Source organism: Mustelus asterias, chromosome 5 (assembly GCF_964213995.1).
Source record: "Mustelus asterias chromosome 5, sMusAst1.hap1.1, whole genome shotgun sequence".
In the NCBI taxonomy this organism is placed as follows: domain Eukaryota; kingdom Metazoa; phylum Chordata; class Chondrichthyes; order Carcharhiniformes; family Triakidae; genus Mustelus; species Mustelus asterias.
In genome coordinates this window covers 83,114,232-83,138,622 of record NC_135805.1, presented here as the reverse complement: position 1 = coordinate 83,138,622, position 24,391 = coordinate 83,114,232, and the positions used below count along the sequence as shown (strand labels likewise).

General features: G+C 44.1%; 1 protein-coding gene across 1 annotated transcript in view; it reads left to right on the top strand.

Annotated features, from left to right (window-relative positions):
* Window positions 1-24,391, top strand: part of LOC144493649 (ammonium transporter Rh type A-like) — a 48,876-nt gene that overhangs the window by 7,320 nt on the left and 17,165 nt on the right. Inside the window, exons 2-6 of the mRNA XM_078212930.1 lie at window positions 8,514-8,700; window positions 11,102-11,252; window positions 18,546-18,693; window positions 22,209-22,375; window positions 23,746-23,883. Coding sequence (XP_078069056.1) covers window positions 8,514-8,700; window positions 11,102-11,252; window positions 18,546-18,693; window positions 22,209-22,375; window positions 23,746-23,883 — 791 coding nt within the window. The remainder of the gene's footprint in view (window positions 1-8,513; window positions 8,701-11,101; window positions 11,253-18,545; window positions 18,694-22,208; window positions 22,376-23,745; window positions 23,884-24,391) is intronic.

Here is a 24,391-nt window from a genome sequence, read left to right as displayed (position 1 = left end):
CTCGTGTCTGCGTGGGTTTCCTCCGGGTGCTCCGGTTTCCTCCCACAGTCCAAAGATGTGCGGGTTAGGTTGATTGGCCAGGTTAAAAAAATTGCCCCTTAGAGTCCTGGGATGCGTAGGTTAGAGGGATTAGCGGGTAAAATATGTGGGCCTGGGTGGGATTGTGGTCGGTGCAGACTCGATGGGCCGAATGGCCTCCTTCTGCACTGTAGGGTTTCTATGATTCTATGATTCAGAGCCCACCCCACCAGCATGATATCATGGGATCTGCCTCTTCCATTTTTTCCCCTAAGTCTCTAAGAACATACGGTGTGAAAACCTGGCAAACAGCTGGCAGGCTGCTCTCTGCTTTTCCTGCCGGAAACAACAGTTAGAAAAAAATTGTTAAATTCCACACTGAGAGTCATAAAGAAGTGGCCACAGAGGAACTAGATGCATTGGTTATAAACTTCCAAAATTTCTTAGATTCTGCATTAGTCCCAGTGCATGCAAAATTGCTAATGTAACACTTTATTCAAGAAATGGGAGAAAGCAGAAAGCCAAAAACTACAGATCAGTTCGCCTAACATTGGCCAGAGGGTAATTGCTAGAATCCACGATTAAGGAGGTTCAGGAAGGAACCATAATAGAATCAAATAGTGTCAGTATGGCTCTCTGAAAGGGAAATCATGTTTAGCTATTTTGTTAGAGTTTTAAAAAATAAAATTAACATGCAAGCTGGATAAAGTGAAACATGTAAATGTGGTGTATTTGGATTTGATAAGGTGTTATCAAAGGTTACTACACAAGATAAGAGAACATGGTGTAGAGGGTATATTATTAACATGGATAAAGGATTGGTTAGCTAACAGGAAGCAGAATGTTGAGATAAATGGTTATTTTTCAAGTTGGCAAGTTGTAACCAGTGGAGTGTCTCAGGGAGCCACGCTGGAGCCCCAATTGTTTACATTTCCACATCAATCTTTGGAATCTTCTGTTCTGGAGACAATGGGCATGATTCTGCGGGCCCGTTCAACACGGGTGCAAATCCTGCTGTGGCCGCTAAATCTCACGAGAGGGCCATAACGGGATTTGCGGTGGCAAGATTTCAGTTTGAGATCTTCCCTGTCCCCCAAAAATTGGCATGAACCTGATTTCCATGAATTTGAATGAATAAAAATATCATTATACAGCTTAACGCCGTAGCTTCTGGCCTCATTAAATGTTCTCCCCGCTCCCCCCAAACCCCACCCAAACCCCCTGGTGCGATGCCACGTCGGTGGGAATCGCTACTGATTTTCATCACAAAGGCGAGTATCGCCCCCGGGTGGTGAGGGACATGCCTGACACCCTTGAAGAGCCAGCATGGCATTGTCAAATTGGCATTGCCAGGGGCGTGTCTGCTGGGTAACCCCATGGGGCGGTAGTTTCCTCTTATGTGTATGTGTGCGGTGGGTGGGGCCCGATGGTTGATGGGAGGGAGGGGGTGGGAGACTGAATGGAGATGGGCACGGAGACTGTGGGGGTGGGGGCTGCCCCAATATCTGCAGAGGGGTCGAGTCACCTGATGTCTTCGTGGTGTGGGATGATTGCTCTGATCATTGAGTGGTGGGAGAGAGATTACCCCTCTGTATTCGAGGGTTCGGGATGTTCCCCTTGTCTGCCAAGGGGTCCCAGTGTCTGTGGTGGTTGTGTGGGGGCTGGTGGGTGGGTTATTTTTAACTTTACTTTGAGATTGAGGCACCCTTTAAAAAAAGATCTCTGTGGAGCCGGCCTTGCCGTCTCTATCAGGCCCCGTACATTGACGGTGCAAACCATGTCCCTCGATTTTCTTTGCAAAGTTTCAGAAGATCGGTGTGAAAATCTGGCTGTGTTTCTGGAGAGAAACACGTCCGTTTGCAGTCAGAACCTGATGCTTGCGTTTTTTTTTAGAAAATTCCACCCAATGTCTGGTGGCATGCAGGAAAGTCAGAGTGATTCCCGCAGGATTGTTGAACATATGCAATCTTCTGCTGTTCAGCTGATGAATTATGCATCCACAAGGAGCTTGATGAATTTAATCGCAGGATGGTCAGGAAGTCATCTACTCCAACGTTACCTCATGGGATCAAAGGTCCTGTCATCTTAATTAAATGGCACCCAGACAAGCTTTCACCCTTTCCGGCACAGGCTCTCAAACATGCTCCCCAGACAGTCTTCTGCCCTTGCCCTCTATTCCTTCCTCCGTCCCCAGTCCTGGTTCCATCTCACACTTCAAAAGTAACTTCTCATATCCTGGTGGGTGTGTGCTTTTAAACTTTGCTATTGCCCAAAGACAGCTGTTAAATAAATATTGTATGAACTTGCCAAATATATATTCATGGCAAGAAAAACAAACCGTTCTCAAATTTATGTTATTGCGACTATATTCTGTTCTATATAAAAGGACTGGATCAACCCATAGAAATTATGTCACAGTGACCTCTTGTGGACAGTATTGTTATGCAATCAAGTGTGTCTTCTGCAAAATGCATCATTTAATCAGTAGGCATGTTTTGCAACCCTGAAGTCCAATTCTATTAAACATTAATACCCTTTGCATAAGCATTGTCACCATTCCATTTGCTTTTTAAGTAAATTTTCATTTGTGACAGCAAAATGGCCTCACATTTGTTGCAATTCATAGCATGATAGAAACTATTTCCTTTGCAATTCACTGGAAAGGGCTTTGCATTTGTTTGCATTCAATGCAGCTTTGCAATATCCTCCTGTTCTTCTTTGGCTGATATGTGAACACAAATAGTGAATAGTTAACTGATATATAACATGCTGCATTGAATTCAACGACCCTATAGGATAACTTTGAATTAGTCAATTCTTTTAATTTAAAAAATATATTTTGCTCATGAAGGGAATTTATCAGCACTGGGAATGAGTGTTTTCCATTTCAGTGTTGGTGAGATCTTCAAGGACTCCGAGAACACACAAAGCAATTTTAATGGAGAGTGTGGTGAACCATCGTTGGTTACCACTGGGGGTTGTTCTTATGTTACTGTTGGGTTAGGGTGTTGTCACTGTGGGGGTTGTACAATGTTGTTGGGTTAGGGTGTTTACCTGTTGTAAATGTTATTATGGCACATCCCGGTGGGGCCCCGCCTCCGGAGGAGAGGTATAAGACCCTCTGCTCCGGCAGGACCCCTTCAGTCTGAACTGGTGTATTCGTGTTAGTTAGTTCCATTGTTAGACAATAAAAGCCTTCAATACTGAAGCCTTGTTCCACGTGCTTGATTGTCGCGCATCAATTTTATTGTCTAACAGAAAACTCTCAGCTGTACAAAAAAAGAGTATGGAACAGATCTTGAAACCAGATCGTCTGGCGTTGGACCCACGTGCGGTCGGTGCCGCTAACACCTTCGACCACTGGTGGAAGTGTTTCGAAGACTACCTGGCTGCCTCTGTAGCTATTACTACAGACAGCGACAAACTCCAAGTCCTCCACGCAAGGGTAAGCGACACGATTTATCTCGCGATTCGTGCGGCTACCACTTACCCGAGGGCCGTCGAGCTCTTGAAGAAACGATACACGAAACCACCCAACGAGATACACGCTCGTTACCTCCTCGCTACACGACGTCGGCAGTCGGGCGAAACCATGGAGGACTACGCCAATGAGCTCCTGCAGCTTGCCAGGGGTTGCGATTGTAAAGACGTATCAGCCGAACAATACATGTACGACCTCGCCCGAGACGCGTTCGTAGCAGGGGTAGGGTCCTCGTACATCCGGCTTAAATTACTGGAAAAGGGGAACCTCGACTTGACCCAAGCGATGGAGATGGCTGAGATGCTGGAAGCGGCGTCGAAAAGCTTGGCGCTGTACCCTGAGGACCACATGGAGTCAACATGGCAAGAGCAAGCTCAACTACCTCCTCGCCCCGCAAACTCGCGCTCCCAGATCGATCCGACGACGGCGGCAGCTCCAGGCGGCCAGCGATGCTATTTTTGCGGTGGGGCCAAGCATCCACGGCAACAGTGTCCGGCAAGAACGGCAATCTGCAGCCAGTGCGGTAAAAAAGGCCACTACGGTAAAGTTTGCAGGTCGAAGTCCAAAAACGGCAGTGCAGCTTGTAACCCTCCAGAACGGAGACAATCTCCTTCGGCGTCGCAGTACCCACGAGGTCCGACCACGTGCGAATCCAGGACGGCGCCATCGTGGCTGACGGAGGAGGAGGAAGACCACCAGGAGTCGCTGCGTTTGGCGCCCTCGCCCACGTGCGATTCATGGGGGCGGCCATCATGGTCCACGACGACTAGGAGCGACCAGCAGGGGTCCTCAGCATCAACATCGGCGGCATGCAGTGACGCCCAGGGGCCAACGGTGGCGTCGATCTCCCTGGACCAGACTAAGCACCACAGGCTTGAGAATTCAATGATGGATATCAAGGTAAATGGTCGAACTGTGAATTGTCTGTTTGACAGTGGGAGCACCGAGAGTTTCATACACCCTGACACTGCTAAAAGGTGTGGACTCCGGGTTCTCCCTGCCAAGCAGACAATTTCCATGGCATCACGGTCCCGGTCTGTACCGATCCAAGGACGATGTATGGTAACTCTAGAGGTACAGGGCACAATTTACGAGCAATACAGGCTCCTTGTGTTACCTCACCTTTGTGCGCCAATTCTCCTCGGACTAAATTTTATGGCCCACATGAAGAGTGTGATCCTACAGTACGGTGGGCCACTCCCTTCACTGGCAGTAGGGAATCAGCCGCAGCCTCCAAATTGCCCAAAGCGCCCCGCATGCAATCTTTCCACTCTGAAAATCACTACACCATCCCTATTTAAGAATCTGGTACCAGGCTGCAAGCCCATCGCTACTAAAAGTAGGCGTTACAGCGCTGAAGACCGGATCTTTATTAGATCTGAGGTTCAGCGGCTCCTCAAGGAAGGGATCATACAGGCCAGTGCTAGTCCGTGGAGAGCGCAGGTCGTGGTAGTCAAAAGCGGGAACAAACCTCGGATGGTCATCGACTACAGTCAGACCATTAACCGTTATACGCAGCTGGATGCGTATCCTCTCCCGCGCATTTCTGATATGGTCAATCAGATTGCGCAGTACCGAGTGTTCTCTACCATAGACCTTAAGTCCGCCTACCATCAACTCCCCATCCGCCCAGAGGACCGACAATATACGGCTTTTGAGGCGGATGGTCGTCTATACCATTTCCTCAGGGTTCCATTTGGTGTCACCAATGGGGTCTCGGTCTTCCAGCGTGCTATGGACCGAATGGTGGACCAGAACGGGTTGCGGGCTACCTTCCGTACCTGGATAACGTCACCATCTGCGGCCATGACCAGCAGGACCATGACACGAATCTCCAACACTTTCTGCGCACCGCATCTCGCCTGAATCTGACCTATAACAGGGAGAAGTGCGTATTCCGTACGCGCAGGTTAGCCATCCTTGGATACGTGGTGGAAAACGGGGTCATTGGCCCTGATCCAGACCGTATGCGTCCCCTTACTGAACTTCCCTTGCCCGCTAACACGAAAGCACTGAGGAGATGCCTCGGGTTCTTTTCGTACTATGCGCAGTGGGTCCCCAACTACGCGGACAAAGCTCGTCCGCTCATCAAGTCCACGACCTTCCCACTTACGCCGGAGGCCCAATTGGCCTTCAAGGCTTTGAAAAGCGACATTTCGAAAGCCACGATGCACGCGGTGGATGAATCCATCCCTTTCCAGGTGGAGAGTGATGCATCTGATTTCGCCCTAGCCACCACACTAAACCAGGCAGGCAGGCCCGTCGCGTTCTTTTCCTGCACCCTTCAAGGCCCCGAAATTCGGCACTCAGCGGTGGAGAAGGAGGCTCAGGCCATTGTGGAGGCAGTCAGACACTGGCGCCATTACCTGGCGGGGAAGCGGTTCACTCTGATCACGGATCAACGATCCGTGGCGTTTATGTTCAGCAACACGCAGAGGGGCAAGATCAAGAACGATAAGATCTTGCGGTGGAGAATTGAGCTCTCCACCTATAATTACGATATTATGTATCGTCCAGGGAAGCTCAATGAGCCCTCGGACGCCCTCTCGCGCAGAACATGCGCCATCATGCAGGAGGACCGCTTGAAGGCCCTCCACAATGACCTGTGTCATCCTGGAGTCACCCGACTCTACCATTTCGTCAAAGCCCGCAACCTGCCCTACTCGGTGGAGGATGTCAGGTTAGTGACGAGAAGCTGTCGGATTTGCGCAGAATGCAAACCACACTTTTATCGACCAGACCGGGCACAATTGGTCAAGGCCACTCGCCCTTTTGAGAGGCTGAGTGTGGATTTTAAGGGCCCCCTTCCCTCAACGGACCGGAACGTCTATTTCCTCAACATAATAGACGAGTACTCCCGGTTCCCGTTTGTTGTCCCCTGTGCGGACACGTCGACTGCCACCGTCATCAAGGCATTCAGTGAGCTTTTTACCCTGTTCGGGTACCCCTGCTACATTCATAGCGACAGGGGCTCGTCGTTCATGAGCAACGACTTGAGGCAATTCCTGCTCTCATTCGGGATTGCCTCTAGTAGAACCACGAGCTACAACCCTAGGGGTAACGGACAGGTGGAAAGGGAGAATGCTACAGTCTGGAAGGATGTCCTACTGGCACTGAAATCCAGGGGCCTTCCAGTCTCCCGTTGGCAGGCGGTCCTTCCAAATGCGCTCCATTCTATCCGCTCCCTCCTGTGTACGGCAACCAATGCTACTCCCCACGAGAGGATGTTCTCATTCCCTCGGAAGTCGTCCTCGGGGAACTCATTACCAGCCTGGTTGACGTACCCAGGACCCGTCCTTCTGCGGCGACATGTGAGGGCTCGCAGGTCCGACCCCTTGGTCGAACCAGTCCAACTCCTCCACGCCAACCCTCAGTATGCCTATGTGGCATATCCTGACGGGCGAGAGGACACTGTCTCCATTCGAGACCTGGCGCCCGCAGGGGACGTAGCAACTCCTGTCGCTCCCATATCCCCTGTCACGAATCCCCTACTACTCATTTCTTCCCCAGACGTGGCGCGGTCAGCACCGGGACCAGTGCATAACAGTTCTACTCCCATGTACAGCTTGCCTGAGACTCTGAGATCGGCGCCACCACCGAAGGTTCCAGGATCCCCTGCACCATCGCCTCACCAGGGCCAACCGGCCCGGGAGTCCTTGAGGGGACAGCCGGACGTTGTTTTGGAGAGAACGCCACCGCAAGCACCTGCTCCGGTTTCGCAACCGGTGTTGAGGAGATCACAGCGACGGTGCGGTCCTCCAGACCGTCTGGACTTGTGAATTTTGTACATATGACCTGTTTTTTTGCACCCCGCCGGCCTTTGTTTTTAAAGGAGGGGTGAATGTGGTGAACCATCGTTGGTTACCACTGGGGGTTGTTCTTATGTTACTGTTGGGTTAGGGTGTTGTCACTGTGGGGGTTGTACAATGTTGTTGGGTTAGGGTGTTTACCTGTTGTAAATGTTATTATGGCACATCCCGGTGGGGCCCCGCCTCCGGAGGAGAGGTATAAGACCCTCTACTCCGGCAGGACCCCTTCAGTCTGAACTGGTGTATTCGTGTTAGTTAGTTCCATTGTTAGACAATAAAAGCCTTCAATACTGAAGCCTTGTTCCACGTGCTTGATTGTCGCGCATCAGAGAGTAAATTTCTTTTCAACTTAGCTAAACATAGGAACATAGGAATTAGGAGCGGGAGTAAGCAAATCAGCCCTTCGAGCCTGCTCCACCATTTAACATGATTATGACTGATCTTATCCTGGTCTCAATTCCACTTTCCTGCCTTCTCCCCATAGTCCTTTATCCCACTTTTCATCAGAAATGTATCTATCTCTTTCTTGAACTTGTTGATTGACTCTGCCTCCACTGCACCCTGGGGGAGTGGGTTCCACAAATGCACAACCCTCTGTGAGAAGTAGTTTCTCCTCATCTCAGTTTTGAACCTACCTCCTCTCACTCTATATCTATGATCTCTTGTTCTAGACTGTCCCACAAGGGAGGGAACATCTGTTCAATGTCCACGTTATAAATCTCCGTTTAGCATTTCTATACATCAGTCAGATCCCACCTCATTCATCTGAACTCCAGTGAGTACAAGCCCAAGCTTTTCAACCGTTCCTTGTACAACAGCCCTTTCATCCCTAGAATCAATCTCTCAGAACTCTCAGAAGCGTTCCCATTGTTGTATAGGAAAACCCCTTCAGATCAAAGGGTCTGGGTACCTGGCAGAAAGCCTAAGAACCCCAAAACACAAGCAGTAATCTGTATCCAGGTTATCCACTGGATCTTAGGGCCATGGTGCCTTCTCACTGTTGCTCCCTCACAGCAGCTAGAGTGCCCTGAGGCTAATAGGCAGGAAAACAGCTTCCTGTGCCTGGACAGGTAAGATGCACTTTAGATGTGCTAATCCTATCCAGCACTGAGGCGTGGTAAGTCAAGAAAATCAGCCCCTATGTTTCTTTATAGTTTTTAAGATAAGCTAATGGTAATAATAAGTGATATTTATTTCTTATTCAGGTTTCCAGGATGTACACGTAATGATCTTTGTTGGATTTGGCTTTCTGATGACTTTCTTGAAGAAATATGGATTCAGCAGTGTTGGATTTAATTTACTCATTGCCGCGTTTGGTCTTCAGTGGGGTGCACTGATGCAAGGCTGGCTGCACCATTTTCATGATGGAAAAATTAAAGTCAACATTTTCAGGTTTTTTAATTGATTAATTGCTGATTGAATGTTTGTATTAAAGCTTGAACACGTCTTACGATGTCCAATGATCATCTTGTATATTTAAATCAATGGATAAAAATTCCCGCAGAATTCCCAATAAGAGAACTCCAGAGTATATTCGTAAATCTACCCTGTCATTTCAGTTAGAATATGTAATATACTTATATTTGTTCTTTTCATATTTCTCATAGCGATTAAAGAAACAGCCCAAATGAAATATGCAACTGATACAAAATAGCCTTATAAGATGTGCACTGCACCCCAATGCACCGCAAAGATTAGAAGTACAATGAAGTTCCCTGACACATTATCCTAACCATAGTCTCAGAAAAAGAATCAGTACTTCACAGAAATGTCCTATGGCATTTCTATACATCAATCAGATCCCACCTCATTCTTCTGAACTCCAGTGAGTACAAGCCCAAGCTTTCTGAAAAGGCATTGATTAAGATTAGGTGGCCCCTTTAGGGGACAATTGTTTGTGGGTCACATGACCCTCCTGGGGCCATCAGAAAGAAGCGCGCAAACCCCAGCCAATCTGGTGTGAGGGCGTGGGTCCTGATAAGCGGAACCTGCAATGTGAGCCTAAGAGTCGGTGGGATGAGACCTGTATCTCTATTGAGATTGTTTGTATATAGTTTTAACCGTTGATCAATAAATCACCGTTGTGATTCAAGACTTCCTTGTCATGTTACCTCGTGCTGCAACAACTGCCACTTGCAGCTTCTGCTGCATATGGAACAGGATTAGCCTGCACTAGAGCAGGGTGGTTTAAAAAGATTTATGGGGTTCAGGTTGTTTGCAATTGTAAATTAAACCAGGTTCGCCAAAACCTAATCATTCGACAACAATGAACACTTTAAATGGTGAATTCAGAAGGTTTATTGACCATTAAAAAGTATAAAGATGACAAGTCAGAACGAAAAAATGAAAAGTGTCAATTAACAGTAATTAGCAGTAATTAATAGTAAGATGAGAAAGCTTAACTTTAACAATTGAGCAGACTTCTCACCACCCTCCTTGGTTGATCCGCACAAGACGTGAAGCGATGGCTCTAAAAATATGGATAACAAGTTAACAAAGATGGTTTCTCAAGACCGTTATTTTATATGTTAAAGATGTTGTAAACCCACCTTAGCCAAGTTGTTGTAAATAACCAATTGGTCCATAATTTGTCAATAATGAAATAAGAACTAGCCCATTAGTTTTAGTTAATTACACACAATGGGTGGGATTTTTAAGTCCCATTTATGGCGATCTCCCAGGACGCAAACAATGGGAAACCCTTCCTTCCTGTTCACAGCGGTGGGATTGGAAGATCTCACCACCAGCCAATGGCAGGCTACCTCCATTGCTGCAAAACACATGACGGGGAGCAGAAAATCCCGTCCACTGTCTTAAGCTCAAGACAATGGCTTCCCTTAAGCTATGTCACTTATCTTGAATTAGCCTATGCACCAAACTATGATTGGTTAATTTAACTGGCTGTCAATTTATGATTTGTTCAGTCCAGGCCAACAAAGGTTTCGAAGTTCATGTTATCTCCCCAGACTAGTTGTGAAGACAACATTTTACAGTTCTGACCAGTGTACTTAGAATCAAGTGTTAATAATGTATAATTTATAAAACATAACAAACTTAATGTGCCAGGCTATATTACCAGCCTTTCTGATACATTTATTGATTAATTGCTTATTTTTTTAGCTGTTTCACAATTAAGGCTGTGTATTTTACTGATCTTGTGTTTGTTTCCAGTAATGCCATAACTGGTTTACTCATTGACATGGCTTCTTGCCTCAGTGTGAATACAAAATGGCATTTTAACTTTTCATTACAATGCACATAAATTAAAAGTTGGATTATACTAAAAATATTGATTTTGAATCTACCAAGAGTGATCCAATTGCTAAGTAAATACTTTTAGAATCTAGCACTAATTTTTTGTAGAATATAATGTGGGTGAACGGACCTCATGTGCATTTTGAATTAACAAACATCCAGCGCCAAGGAAGTAAAGCAAGTAATGATCAAAAACTATTCACACACACACTGCTTTCATTTTATCATTTTACCAACAAACTCACAAAATGGTTAATTATGTATGTTTATACCACATTAAGTTGGGTATTAGACCACATGCCAAATGATGGTGTCTATTCTGAAATACAATAACTCACACTTGGATTCCCAATCAGCTACATTTACCTAGTGGCTGACATGGATATGAGTTTTAACGGAAATAATTTATATTCAACTGAATATAAGCTACAAAACAACGATTAACAGTAATCATTGGCCACCAATGGCACTTAATAGCCGCTGAACTGAATTCAGAACATAAACAATGGAAAGTAATGTAAATATTCTTATTCTGTAGCTTAATTAATGCAGACTTCAGCACAGCAACTGCTCTGATTTCATTTGGAGCAGTCTTGGGGAAGACCAGTCCAATCCAGCTTCTGATCATGACTCTGCTCGAGATTACGATATTTGCTTGCAATGAGTACCTAGTTGCTGAGTTCTTGAAGGTACGTACGCTTCACTTTCTGAGAGACCAAGGCAAAATGTCAATGGTCACATAACTCCATCTAAAAAAAGTTAGATTAATTGGAAGTGAAATTGATTAGGTGAAGAAAGTTTAGAATTATCTTATGGATTTTAGAAAGATAACAAAAGATTGAGGGATGAGAAATGTTGAGGATCTGGAAAGAAATGTTAAAATGAGTAACTGTCAATGAGTCATGGCCGGTGCAGGCTTGGAGGGCCGAAGGGCCTGTTCCTGTGCTGTAATTTTCTTTGTTCTCTGAGTCTTGGTGTCATCATCACCATTCAGGAGGCGAGAAGGTGAAAAAAGTATTCAGGGGATCTTAAAAGGGATAATAGAGGCAAATACCCAGAATTCACAATGGGCTGAATTGTCTCAGAAATTGGTAAAGTCCAATAGCGGGCAGGAAGGGTGCCATTGTCCTCACTGATGACAATGCCAATTTTTTCCATCCTATTTTTTGTAAATAGAAAATAATTTGGTAGCACGGGTTCCACATCGTATCACTGGTAGGCAACCTCTAATTTGCCCATCTCACCATCACCTCAGCACTTCAATGATCCAGGCACCACATTTATAGGCCACCCTTGCACACAGCTGGCAGACTTCAGAGATTGCTGAGAAGTGATAGCCGCCAAACCCAGGAAACATTCTGTCCCCAACTTCACCCCTGCCCAACCCCCATTCACCCCTTGTCCTGTTCACGCCCCACCTACCCCCTCTAACTTATCCCTCCACTCTACCCCCATCCCCTACAAGACATGGAGCTGCTCCACAAGCACAGCATCAGCTTGAGTACACTCACTCCAAGCTCCCTTCAGAGTTCTGCTCACCAGGTGCATGCTCTTTGAAACCAGTTAGACATTGCATCATTCTGAGATCAGGCCACCGTGGATGCATTGTTTGACATGGGGGATATGTATGATTCCAGCGTATGGGCCCAATAATTATATGTTAATGTATTACAATGAGGTTCCCAATGTTGAACAGCGGGAAACGGGATCCACCACTGATAGGGGGTGGGGACAGTTATGTCCTGCATTTACGACATGAAATGCCACTAAGGCCTTTTCACAATATTTTCCATTCTCGCTGCCAAACCTGCCTGATGCAAACAGGAGCAAACAATCCCGGCCAATGTTACAACATCTCTGGAACACTGTGTACAGAGCAAGTTACAATAACATAAGGGGCCAAAACTGTTCCTCATGGTACAAAACCGGAAGAACTTACATTTATGTGCCTTTCACATTCACAGTGCATCAGAAAATGTTTCACAGGTAATTAAATGCTGTGATGTGCTGTCACTATTGGATTGAAGGAAAATACAGCATTCCAATTGACACAGAGAAAAATCCCATAGCAACAGAGAAAAATTACCAAGACACTTTTGGGCCTCCATGAAAACAAAACACAGAGGAATATCAAACAAAGGTCTCAAACATTCGCTTGTTATTCTTAGCAACAGTAATTTCTACTCCAGTGACAGATTTTCAGTTGTCTAGTAGGTCATCAGGGTGAGGTGTATTCCAGGTGAAAAAAGCAATACAGTTAACATTACATAATAAACCAAAATAATGTAAATAAGATATAGAAGTTTTGAGTGTTAGCAGATCTAGTGGGTAGGAAGATTGTATAATGAAAGTTAATAATCAGGAAATTCAGTTGGCTGCATCTGGGAGATTGCAATGCCTGACTTTTCAATTTGCTTTAGTTGGGACGCATTAACTTGTAAAATTTGCACCATAAAATATAACTGATTTAGGACTATGAAGTTTACAAGTGGTTGCTCTCATAAAATAAAGAACAGATTAATGGCCCAAATGTTCAAATCCATCAATATTTTGTTCAAAGCACAATTCCTCTCAGATCACGGCATTGCTTTTGTATCAGTGGAACCCTCTAAGCTATAGCTGCCCTTTTACATAGAAACATAGAAAACTACAGCACAAAACAGGCCCTTCGGCCCCACAAGTTGGTGCCGAACATATCCCTTTTAGGATGAATGCATTACATTTTGGATTTATATTAACAAATAATTTGTCGTGGTTTACATCATTAATTAAAAAATAATTTGCTTTATAAGACCATGAGACATAGGAGCCACTCGGCCCATTGAGTCTGCTCCGCTATTCAATCATGGCTGATTTTTTTCTCATCCCCATTCTCCTGCCTTTCTTGTCATTTAAAATTTATTGGTTTAAATAGAGCACTGTAATTTGGTTAGAAGGTGGAAGAGAGACAAAAGAAACTAAATGATATAATTTTAAAGGGTACACATACAAAAAAATCTTAGACACTAATAGAACAAAATCAATGGGATCTGTGGCTTTAAAGACAGGTATGCAGTACAAAAGAAAGGAAGTTAAGCAAAATATTTAATAACCACTTATTAGGCTCGAGCTGGAATATTGCGGCCAATTCTGGGCACCACACTTTAGGAAGGATGTTAAACCCTTCGAGACCATCCCGAGGAGATTTTTGAGAATGGTACCAGGGATACAAGACTTCAGTTATATGGAGAGATTAGAGAGGCTTGGGTTTGTTCTCGCTAGAGCAGAGAAGGTTCAGGGGAGATTTCACAAGAGGTATTCAAGGGTTTTGTTAGAATAAAGAAAATTTGTTTCCAGTGGCAGAAGAGCCAGTAACCAGAGGTCACAGATTGAAGATGGTAAATGGCAAAAGAACCAGAGGCAAAATGTGGAGTTTTTTTTTAGCAGAGTTGTTGCAATCTGGAATGCTCTGGCTGAAAGGGAAATGAAAGCTGTTCAATAATAACTTTCCAAAGGGAATTGGATAAATACGTCAAGGTGGGGAGAAATTGCAGTGCTCTGAGGAAAGGGCAGGGAATGAGAATTGGATTGCTCTTTCAAAGAGCTGGCACAGGCATGATGGGCTGAATAGCTTCCATCTGTGAAGCATCGTTCTACAATCTGGTGAAAGCTATTACAAAAAGGCACTTGATGATATGCAATTACTTTATGCACGGAGTGAAGAAATCATAAATACAAAATCAACAACATTCTTAAGATAAATCTAAATACAATGGATCCTGGAGATCTGAAATAAAAACAGAAAATGCTGGAAATACTCAGTAGGTCAGGCAGCATCTGTGAACGTTTATCTGACAAGAGGACATCAACTGTCTTGTACCTGTTAATTCTCAGATACTTTCGACCAGTTTGCTTACTCTAAGGTTTTATCCCGGTGTCCTTATTTGCAAGATGGACAAAGGACAAACACAAGTAAAGGTTCAACAAGTTTATTAATAATAACACTATTAACCCTTAAATTACCCACATAAAACAAGAGGATACCCCAGATTCAAGTATACTACCTGCAAAGATGGTTTGGTTGAACTGCAGGTCCGATTCTCTGAGTCCCTCTGGTCCGTAGTCACGAAGGTGAGTCTCGATGGCAGCTTCTTCCTTCCCTGGTCAGTCTTTCGAATGGTCAAGGTCATCTCCCTCGTCGTGTCTTAGGTTGGGGGAAGGGGATCAAAGTGACGTGACTGAGAGTGAGGAAGGTAGCTCGCAAACAGAGCAGGGTTATAGGCAGTGCAAGAGGGCAGGTGGACTGGGAACAGAGAAGGGGAGAGGTCAGACCATAGGATTGAGAGGTGTCTACTCTAATGCCAGGAGTATAGTGAATAAACAACTAGCTAAAGGAGGAGAGGGCTTGGGAGATGTTAGTAGCGCTTCAACAAACCGGGTCCAGATAAAGGCTGGCATAAAGACACTTTGCCTGAATGCACGAAGCATTCGAAACAAAGTAAATGAGTTGATGGCACAAATCCATACAAATGAATATGATCTAGTGTCCATCACAGAAACGTGGTTGCAGGGTGACCGGGACTGGGAACTGAATATACAGGGTTATCAGGCATTTAGGAAGGATAGACAGGTAGAAAAAGGAGGTGGGGTAGCTTTGTTAATAAAGGATAATATCAGGACGGTAGTGAGAGATGACATAGGCTCTAAGGAGCAAAACGTGGAATCGTGGTGCGTGGAGATAAGGAATAGTAGGGGGAGAAAGACACTGGTAGGCGTGGCTTAGAGGTGGGGAGGGCTGTAAACAAGCAAATAATGGATGCGTGCAAAAGTGGAACGGCAATTATCATGGGGGATTTTAACCTACATATTGATTGGTCAACTCAAATTGGATGTGGAGGGCTTGAGGAAGAGTTCTTGGAATGCTGTCGGGATTGTTTCATTGAACAGTATGTTACAGAACCTACGAGAGAGCGAGCTATCTTGGATCTGGTTCTGTGCAATGAGACAGGTAGGATTAAGGATCTTCTTGTGAAGGATCCTCTTGGGATGAGTGATCATAATATGGTGGAATTTCTGATACAGGTGGAGGGTGAGAAAGTAGGGTCCCAAACCAGTGTCCTCTGCTTGAACAGAGGGGAGTACGATAGGACGAGGGTGGAATTGGCTAATGTAGACTGGGCGAGCAGACTGGTAGGTAGGACAGCTGAGGAACAGTGGAGGATTTTTAAGGAGATTTATTTAAGTACTCAGCAAAAATATATTCCGGTGATAAAGAAGGACTGTAAGAAAAAGGATAACCGGACGTGGATAACAAAGGAAATAAAGGAGAGTATTAAAATAAAATCAGATGCGTACAGAGTGGCCAAAAATAGTGGAGAATTAGTGGATTGGGAAAGCTTTAAAGAAAAACAAAGAACGACTAAGAAAGCGATTAAGAAAGGAAAGATAGATTATGAAACTAAACTAGCTCAAAATATAAAAAATGATAGTAAAAGTTTTTACAAGTATATAAAAAGGAATAGAGTGGCTAGAGTGAATGTTGGACCCTTGGAAGATGAGAGGGGGGATTTAATAGTGGAAAACGAGGAAATGGCTGAGACTTTAAATAAGTTCTTTGTGTCGGTCTTCACGGTGGAAGACACAAATAGTTTGCCGAATACTAGAGATCGAGAGTTAGTGGGAGGGGAGGTCCTTAATACAATTACTGTTACTAAGGAGGTGGTGCTTGGTAGACTGATAGGACTGAAGGTAGACAAGTCCCCGGGCCCGGATGGAATGCATCCCAGGGTACTGAAAGAAATGGCTGAGGTAATAGCAGATGCGTTAGTAGTAATTTATCAAAATTCGCTGGACTCTGGGGTAGTGCCGGCTGACTGGAAAACAGCTACTGTTATGCCGCTGTTTAAAAAAGGAAGTAGACAAAAGGCGGGTAACTACAGGCCGGTTAGCTTAACGTCCGTAGTTGGGAAGATGCTAGAGTCCATTATTAAAGAGGAAATAACAGAGCACCTGAATAAGAATGGTTCGATCAAGCAGACGCAGCATGGATTCATGAAGGGAAAGTCGTGTTTGACGAATCTACTGGACTTTTATGAAGATGTCACGAGTGCGGTTGACAGAGGGGAACCGGTGGATGTGGTGTTTTTAGATTTCCAGAAGGCGTTCGATAAGGTGCCTCACAAAAGGTTGCTGCAGAAGATTGGGGTACACGGAGTTAGGGGTAAGGTGTTGGCGTGGATTGGGGATTGGCTATCTAACAGGAAGCAGAGAGTTGGGATAAATGGGTGCTTTTCTGGTTGGCAGTTGGTGACCAGTGGCGTGCCGCAGGGATCGGTGCTGGGGCCTCAATTGTTTACCATTTACATAGATGATCTGGAGGAGGGGACTGAATGTAGGGTATTCAAGTTTGCTGATGACACGAAGGTGAGTGGGAAAGCGAATTGCGTGGAGGACGCGGAAAGTCTGCAGAGAGATTTGGATAGGCTGAGCGAGTGGGCGAGGATCTGGCAGATGGAATATAACGTTAGCAAATGTGAGGTTATCCACTTTGGAAGAAATAATAGTAAATTGGAATATTATTTAAATGGAGAAAAATTACATTGTGCGACTGTGCAGAGGGACCTGGGGGTCCTTGTGCACGAATCGCAAAAACTCAGTCTGCAGGTGCAGCAGGTGATCAAGAAGGCGAATGGAATGTTGGCCTTTATCGCGAGGGGGATAGAATATAAAAGCAGGGAGGTCTTGCTGCAACTGTACAAGGCACTGGTGAGGCCGCAACTGGAGTACTGTGTGCAGTTTTGGTCCCCTTATTTGCGAAAGGATATATTGGCCTTGGAGAGAGTGCAGAGAAGGTTCACCAGGTTGATACCGGAGATGAGGGGTGTAGCTTATGAGGAGAGATTAAACAGATTGGGTCTGTACTCGTTGGAGTTTAGAAGGATGAGGGGTGATCTTATAGAGACATATAAGATAATGAAGGGGCTGGATAGGGTAGAGGTGGAGAGATTCTTTCCACTTAGAAGGGAAACCAGAACTAGAGGGCACAGCCTCAAAATAAGGGGGGGCCGGTTCAGAACAGAGTTGAGGGGGAACTTCTTCTCTCAGAGGGTAGTGAATCTCTGGAATTCTCTGCCCATTGAAGTGGTGGAGGCTTCCTCGTTGAATATGTTTAAATCACAGGTAGATAGTTTTCTGATCGATAAGGGAATTAGGGGATATGGGGAGCAGGCGGGTAAGTGGAACTGATTCGCTTCAGATCAGCCATGATCTTGTTGAATGGCGGGGCAGGCTCGAAGGGCCAGATGGCCTACTCCTGCTCCTATTTCTTATGTTCTTATGTCTTCGCTGCTGGTGTGTCTGAAATGTGTTCCTTTACCCCCTAGCTGCTTGCCTTTCCAGAAACTTCTCTGGCTTCCGGCCAATGAGGTCCCAGGAGGGGGTTCCAATACCCAGTGGGTTTCTTGATGTCTGCCTGACAGGACACCAGGGTCCGCCCCCAGGTGACCATCTCCATGTTGTTGCTTACATGTAACTGCAGGAACTTTCGGTGACGAAAGTCTGGCCTGATCTGGGCATCTAACAATAGGCTGGTGCATTTCAATGGGATGCAATGATCTCCTGCTAAGTATCAGTAGAGTGCAACGACCTTTGATGGGTGGTTGATGGGTCAGGTCCAGGCATGTTTGTGTATTTGTACAATTGGCCTGCCTGAGGTTTGACTGTGTTTGATTTCAATGTGCCCAATTCTTTAATTTAGGATATCCAATTTTATCAGCCTTAAAACTAGGCCCTGTTTATATCACCACAACTGAAATGTGAACTCTTTCTCTCTGTGGACATTTCCTGGCTGGATGAATATTTCCAGCAGTTTCAATTTGATTTCTTAAGGGCTGTCGACGAATTAGGGATACAAATGCAGCTTTCACTTGTTTCAGATAATTTGGAGTTTAATGTATGTTCACTAATCTAGATAAAGCAACAGATAGTTTTTGGATCTTTTACAGGCCAAAGATGTTGGTGCATCAATGACTATTCATGCTTTTGGTGCATATTTTGGCCTGGCCGTGTCTCGTGTCCTATATAGGCCAGGATTGCAAGGCGGCCATGATAACGAAGGATCTTTGTATCACTCGGATTTATTTGCTATGATTGGTAAGTAAAAATGTACAACTCATGGCAATCATTTTAGAACATAACATGCACATTTTGCACTAACCAGCAAAACACCTATATCTGATCTACTAGAGTCATAGAGGTTTATAGCATGGAAACATGCCCTTTGGTCCAACTTTCCATGCCACCCTTTTTTTTAACCACTAAGCTAGTCCCAATTGCCTGTGTCTGGCCCATATCCCTCCATACCCATCTTACCCATGAAACCGTCTAAATGCTTTTTAAAAGACAAAATTGTACCCTAATTGTCTCTACTATTGCTTCTGGCAGCTTGTTGCAGACACTCACCACCCTGTGTGTGAAAAATTGCCCCTCTGGACCTTTTTGTATCTCTCCCCTCTCACCTTAAACCTATGCCCTCTAGTTTTCGACTCCCCTACCTTTGGTAAAGGAAGTTGACTATCTATCTTATCTATGCTCCTCATTATTTTATAGACCTGTATAAGATCACCCCTAAGTCTACTACGCTCCAGGGAAAAAACAGTCCCAGTCTATCTGGCCTCTCCTTATATCTCAAACCATCAAGTCCCGGTGGATCCTAGTAAATCTTTTCTGCACTCTTTCTAGTTTAATAATATCCTTTCTATACTGTATCTTACTCAAACGTACTGCTACAATCTGCTCCAGCACTACATACTATGCCAGCTCTATTGCTTTGATGTTAAATTCTCATACTCTTGCTCGAATCCTTCCATGGCCTCATCCTGCCCACTCTCTGTAACCTCCTCCAGACCTACAACCCTTTGAGAATTCTGCATTCCTCTAATAAGGGTCTCTTGTAGATTGCCCATTTTCTTCATCCCACACTGATGGCCTTATCTTCAGCTGACTAGGCCCTAACATCTAGAATTATCTCCCCAAACCTCTTTGCTTCATCATCGCACTCTCCTCCCTTAAGATGCTGCTTAAAACCGAATTCTTTGACCAAGCATTCAGCCTCCTCTCCTAGTGTCAATTTTATGACCCTATATCAATTTTTGTTTGACTATTAGCTACTGAAGGACCATGGAACATTCTTCTACATTAAAATCATTATGTAATTGCAAGTTGTTGTTCTTGTTTATTTCTGACAACTCAAGTGTGGTCCTTGAAGTCTATATGCATCGTCCGGAGGGTACACTTGCTTTGGCAATAAAACAGAAAGTGCTGGAAAAACTCTGCAAGTCTGGTAGCATCTGTGGAGAGAGAGACAGTTTTTGCATCAAATCCAATATGATTCCACTTTGGAATTTGCTTTGGCAATTCTTTCATGTGTCTCATCATCATAAACAGGGTGTGCTACGATAATTGAACTTACCTACTGCTCACAGCTTCTTGTCATGAACCTTAGGCTCAAGATAGGGATTTGCTGCAGCAGGATGTGACATTACTTCAGTTGCCGATCATAAGACCAAAGCTGTCGCATGTATGCAAGAACAAGTCCATACTCCGTTGTGTGTCCAGCTCTGAGCAGACAGTGACTGCACAGTCATTGGTAAACAGGAAATCATGAAGTATGTCCTTGGAGACCTTGGCCATTGCCTGGAGTTGTCTCAGATTGAGCAGCATTCCATCCATGCAATATCTGATTTTGATGACAAGATCAGAATGTTTTGTTCCGCCGTACTCTCCAATGCCTACCATGATGGCAATTGTGGCATTAAAATCAGATATATTGCATGCACAGGAAACTGCTCAATCTGATACATTTTGTATTTCAAACATCTTAAGACTCGATAATAACTTATTTTAAATATTTTAAATAATTGTTGTCTTTATTAAGGTGAACGATAAATGCGTTTAAGAATGGAACACTTTCATTTTGGTTAGCTTGTGACAGCATCAGGGACTAACTTCATGTCAGAGGATGAGTACAGTGACCAGATTAAAAGGCTTGGTTCGTTTCCCATAAGAAACCTCAGACTAGTTCTTCTGAGTCAATCAGTAGCTCATCTATATACAGTTGAATCTTCCGACTATGTTAAACTCCCGTGCCCACCCCACCCTGTTCACCCAACCCCCGACCCCTTCACCTCACCCTCACCCCATCATCCTCCTTATCTTCACCCCTCACTCTTATGCTTTCAGGTTCTTTCAACCCCCTCGCCCTTCTCAAACTCCCACCCTGCACACTCACATATTACCCACTTTATTATAAGAACTCATAAGCCCTATTATAACAATAGGGAACCATTGAATATTTCATAAACTCCCTGAGTAAGCAAATAGATTCTTCAAGGTAACTGTGTAAACAGTGCAAAATACTTGCCAAATGATTAGGCAGTGGAATTGCAGCAAATAGCCCATAAATCTCCCGAAGCAAACAAACAGAGTTCACAACTTCTACCTCAAAAAGCAATGAGAAATGAATCAACATCAGTTATACTTGACTACCCTTTCAATCGTGCGAAATGTATTCTACGTTTCTTTCCGTTTGATTGACTTTTTAAACTCGTACTTTTCCATATTTATAATGTTGATCTTTTGCGTGACAGGTTGCTTTCCGGCAGAAATAACAATCTAGCATTTACATTATTTAAGGGATAGCTACATCTCCCAATCATAGCACTCTCATGACTCACCTTAATGAGTGCGGATGCAACTCATGCTACGGTATTTAATGGTGAACAGTAAAAGAAACAAAACCATTTTGCTTACCTTTTACTGTTCTCACCTCCAATCCATGGTTCATGCCTTCACGCAGCTGGAAAACCTGACAGCAGCTAACGTCCGGCCACCTCCATGAATTTTTTTTAAAAATTACTTGGGGCAGCTCTCAATATGCCCACAATGCTTTCAGTTATCTCTTTCATAGGAACGGCAGTTTCTATGTCCATTCCCTCCCACGCTCTCATGAAAATGGTCAAGGGTGGGAACAGAGGCAAGACCTCCAGCCATCTTGCTCGGCAGCCATTTTTTCTGGTTCTATCTCCATATGGTCCTGTTTAGGACCATGGAAATCTAGTCCTAAGACTACATACAGAAATAACGGTCCACATATGTTATCCTAACAGTGTCTCAATTCAAACCTCAAGAGTGCTATCGACCAGGTCAGTGTGATGTTTATTAATTTGCACATCACAATCTTGCAAGATTGTTAAATTAGTAACAACTTGTACCAAATAAGGGGGATTTGAGTGCTATAGACTCGTATAATCTGGCAACTGAATTGATACTGCCAAATTAATGTCACATAGCTTGCAGACAAAACGGATTTTACTGTTGAGTTGCTTTTGAACCCAGATTCCAATCACTAGTTTAATCAAACATGTGATCTTAAATAATTAATTTTTTTTGAGGGCTTGTTTTTGGATAGTAACATTTTTGCACAATTATGTAATGCTCAATGCTAAAGGTACCTCTGCCAGTTTGTTTTAGTTTTTAATATCGGTGTATTAACTCGATCAGTTCATCTTCTAAATATAACCAATAATTTTCAGATTTCCCTTTGCCACATAGACTATTGTTTTTATAAAGCTCCAATATATTTACATATTGTTCTAAATATGTTACAGGTACTCTCTTCTTATGGATGTTTTGGCCAAGTTTCAACTCTGCCATTGTAGAAAACCCTGATGGACAGTACAGAGCCATTATCAACACTTATTACTCATTGGCTGCATGTGTGCTCACAGCCTATGCCCTCTCTAGCTTGCTTGATAAGAAAGGAAAATTAGATATGGTGAGGATGAATATTTTCATATTTGTTAATTTTATCATAATTACTGACTCTACTTTGCATCAGCACTGTCCTCTCTGAATAGAGCAATTCCTGAAACACGACTCCTTCATTCATTAACTCTTTGAAATTTTGGGTGTAATCTTGCTGAGTTGTCAGGAATGTTGCCTGCAGGCAAGAAACCCAGCAAGAGACCAGCACTGCCTCTTCTTGGGAAGGCCTACCAAGCTACATTACAATCAGGCAGTGATGAGGTCAGCTCATTAATGATGGAGGGAGGGGGTTGGTTCGCAAGATGGGGGCTGTAGGGAGAGTGGTAAAGGAGGGTTGGTGGTGGCTACCAGTGGGTGCTGTCCTCTCCCTTCCTGACATCCAGTCCTTCAGTTAGGAACTGAGTGTTTTCAATTGAGGACCCCTACCCACCCTAGAAGTGGCAAGTTTGTTGTACAATTTTACCAATTGAACATGATGCATGCCAGTAAGCCCACCTGCAGTTGGGTTAATAACAGTGGTGACAGGATGAGGCAATTAAGTGGTCATTAATTGGCCACTTAAGAGCCCCAATTGTTGGCAGAGTGGTTAGGCAACAACGGGGGCCTTCCCACTCAGAATTCATTTCTGGTAGATGTCGGAAGGTGTTAGAGTTCTGGTTTGTCACCATCCCACCTAAACAAATGTCCTTCTGGTCTCCAAGCTTGCCACCAGTGAGAGCAAAAGGTTCCATTTCTTTCACTGCTTGAAGTAGAATAACTCAGCTATTGACCACAAAAAGGATTTATTTTATCCATTGTCATTATAGCAGCAAATGTAATAGGAGGAAAAATCACCTCATTTTAACCAAGTGCTCAGAAATGAAATCCTAAACCTCATTGTCACTCCAATTTAGTCATCCCAGAATGAATTCTGGGAGTTTCTGGTATTTCATTAGTTGCATCAATCTATTTTACTAGTCTTGCAAAACTGCGGTATTCAATATTCAATCTACAGGAATTTGAGAAGGGAAGGATTTTGTAGACACGATTTTCTGCCAGGGGATCAGGTAATATTTTCTAATGCAAAATTTGAAGATTAATTTTCCTGTGTGATCTCCTGTTGCCAGGCTTCAGTTAGACTTCAAATTGAACATTAATAAATTTTAGTTTAATCTTTAATCCTGGTTATCTTGGTTAGATATTCTTATGGGGTTATACTGTATCTTTTTGACATTGCGTAATCAAAGAAAAATAATCATGACAGGCACTTTTTCCAAAACGATAGCCTTTAAGAGAACCACTTCTTCTAAATGACTCCTACAAATTGGGTTAATTTTAAATGTGTCAAGTGGCACTGTGCTTTCTCTCAGATGAAGTGAGTGTTTGTTTTCCTTTGTGCAGGTTCACATACAGAATGCCACGCTGGCAGGTGGTGTCGCTGCAGGGACCTCTGCTGACATGATGATCTATCCCTATGGAAGTCTGCTGATTGGATTTATCGCTGGAATAATCTCCACCGTTGGATTCAAATATCTGACAGTAGGTTTTGGCTTTTTGCATTATTGAATCTCTCATTTTGGGCAAGCATCTACGCTCAACTTGGCTGAGGATCAGTTGATCAAGTTGACGATCTTTCTATGTCTCGAACCGAGAAAGGAAAGAGTAAAATCCCAAATTCCTGAATGGTCCGCATCACAATGCACAACGTACAATCTCACCAAAAATTACAAACTGATTTTCTCTTTTAAAAACTTCATTAAGATTGTGTATTTTGTAAACTTTGATGCAGATATTTTCTCGTAGCATAGTGGCCAGAATTCTCCAACCTCGCTCGAGGCTGTGTTTCTCCAGTCCTGCTGCTGTGAATGGAGATTTGGCTGAGGGGCAAATTCTCCATTCTTGCTGGCAGCGGTAGCGGGGCCTGGGAGCTGAGAGAATTCCGGTCAACATCTTTGAAAAATATAATTGCAATCGTAATAGCTGCAAATAAATTTTATCCATCATCATCACAAACCCGCTTAATAGCCAATTGAATTAATGTTAGTGG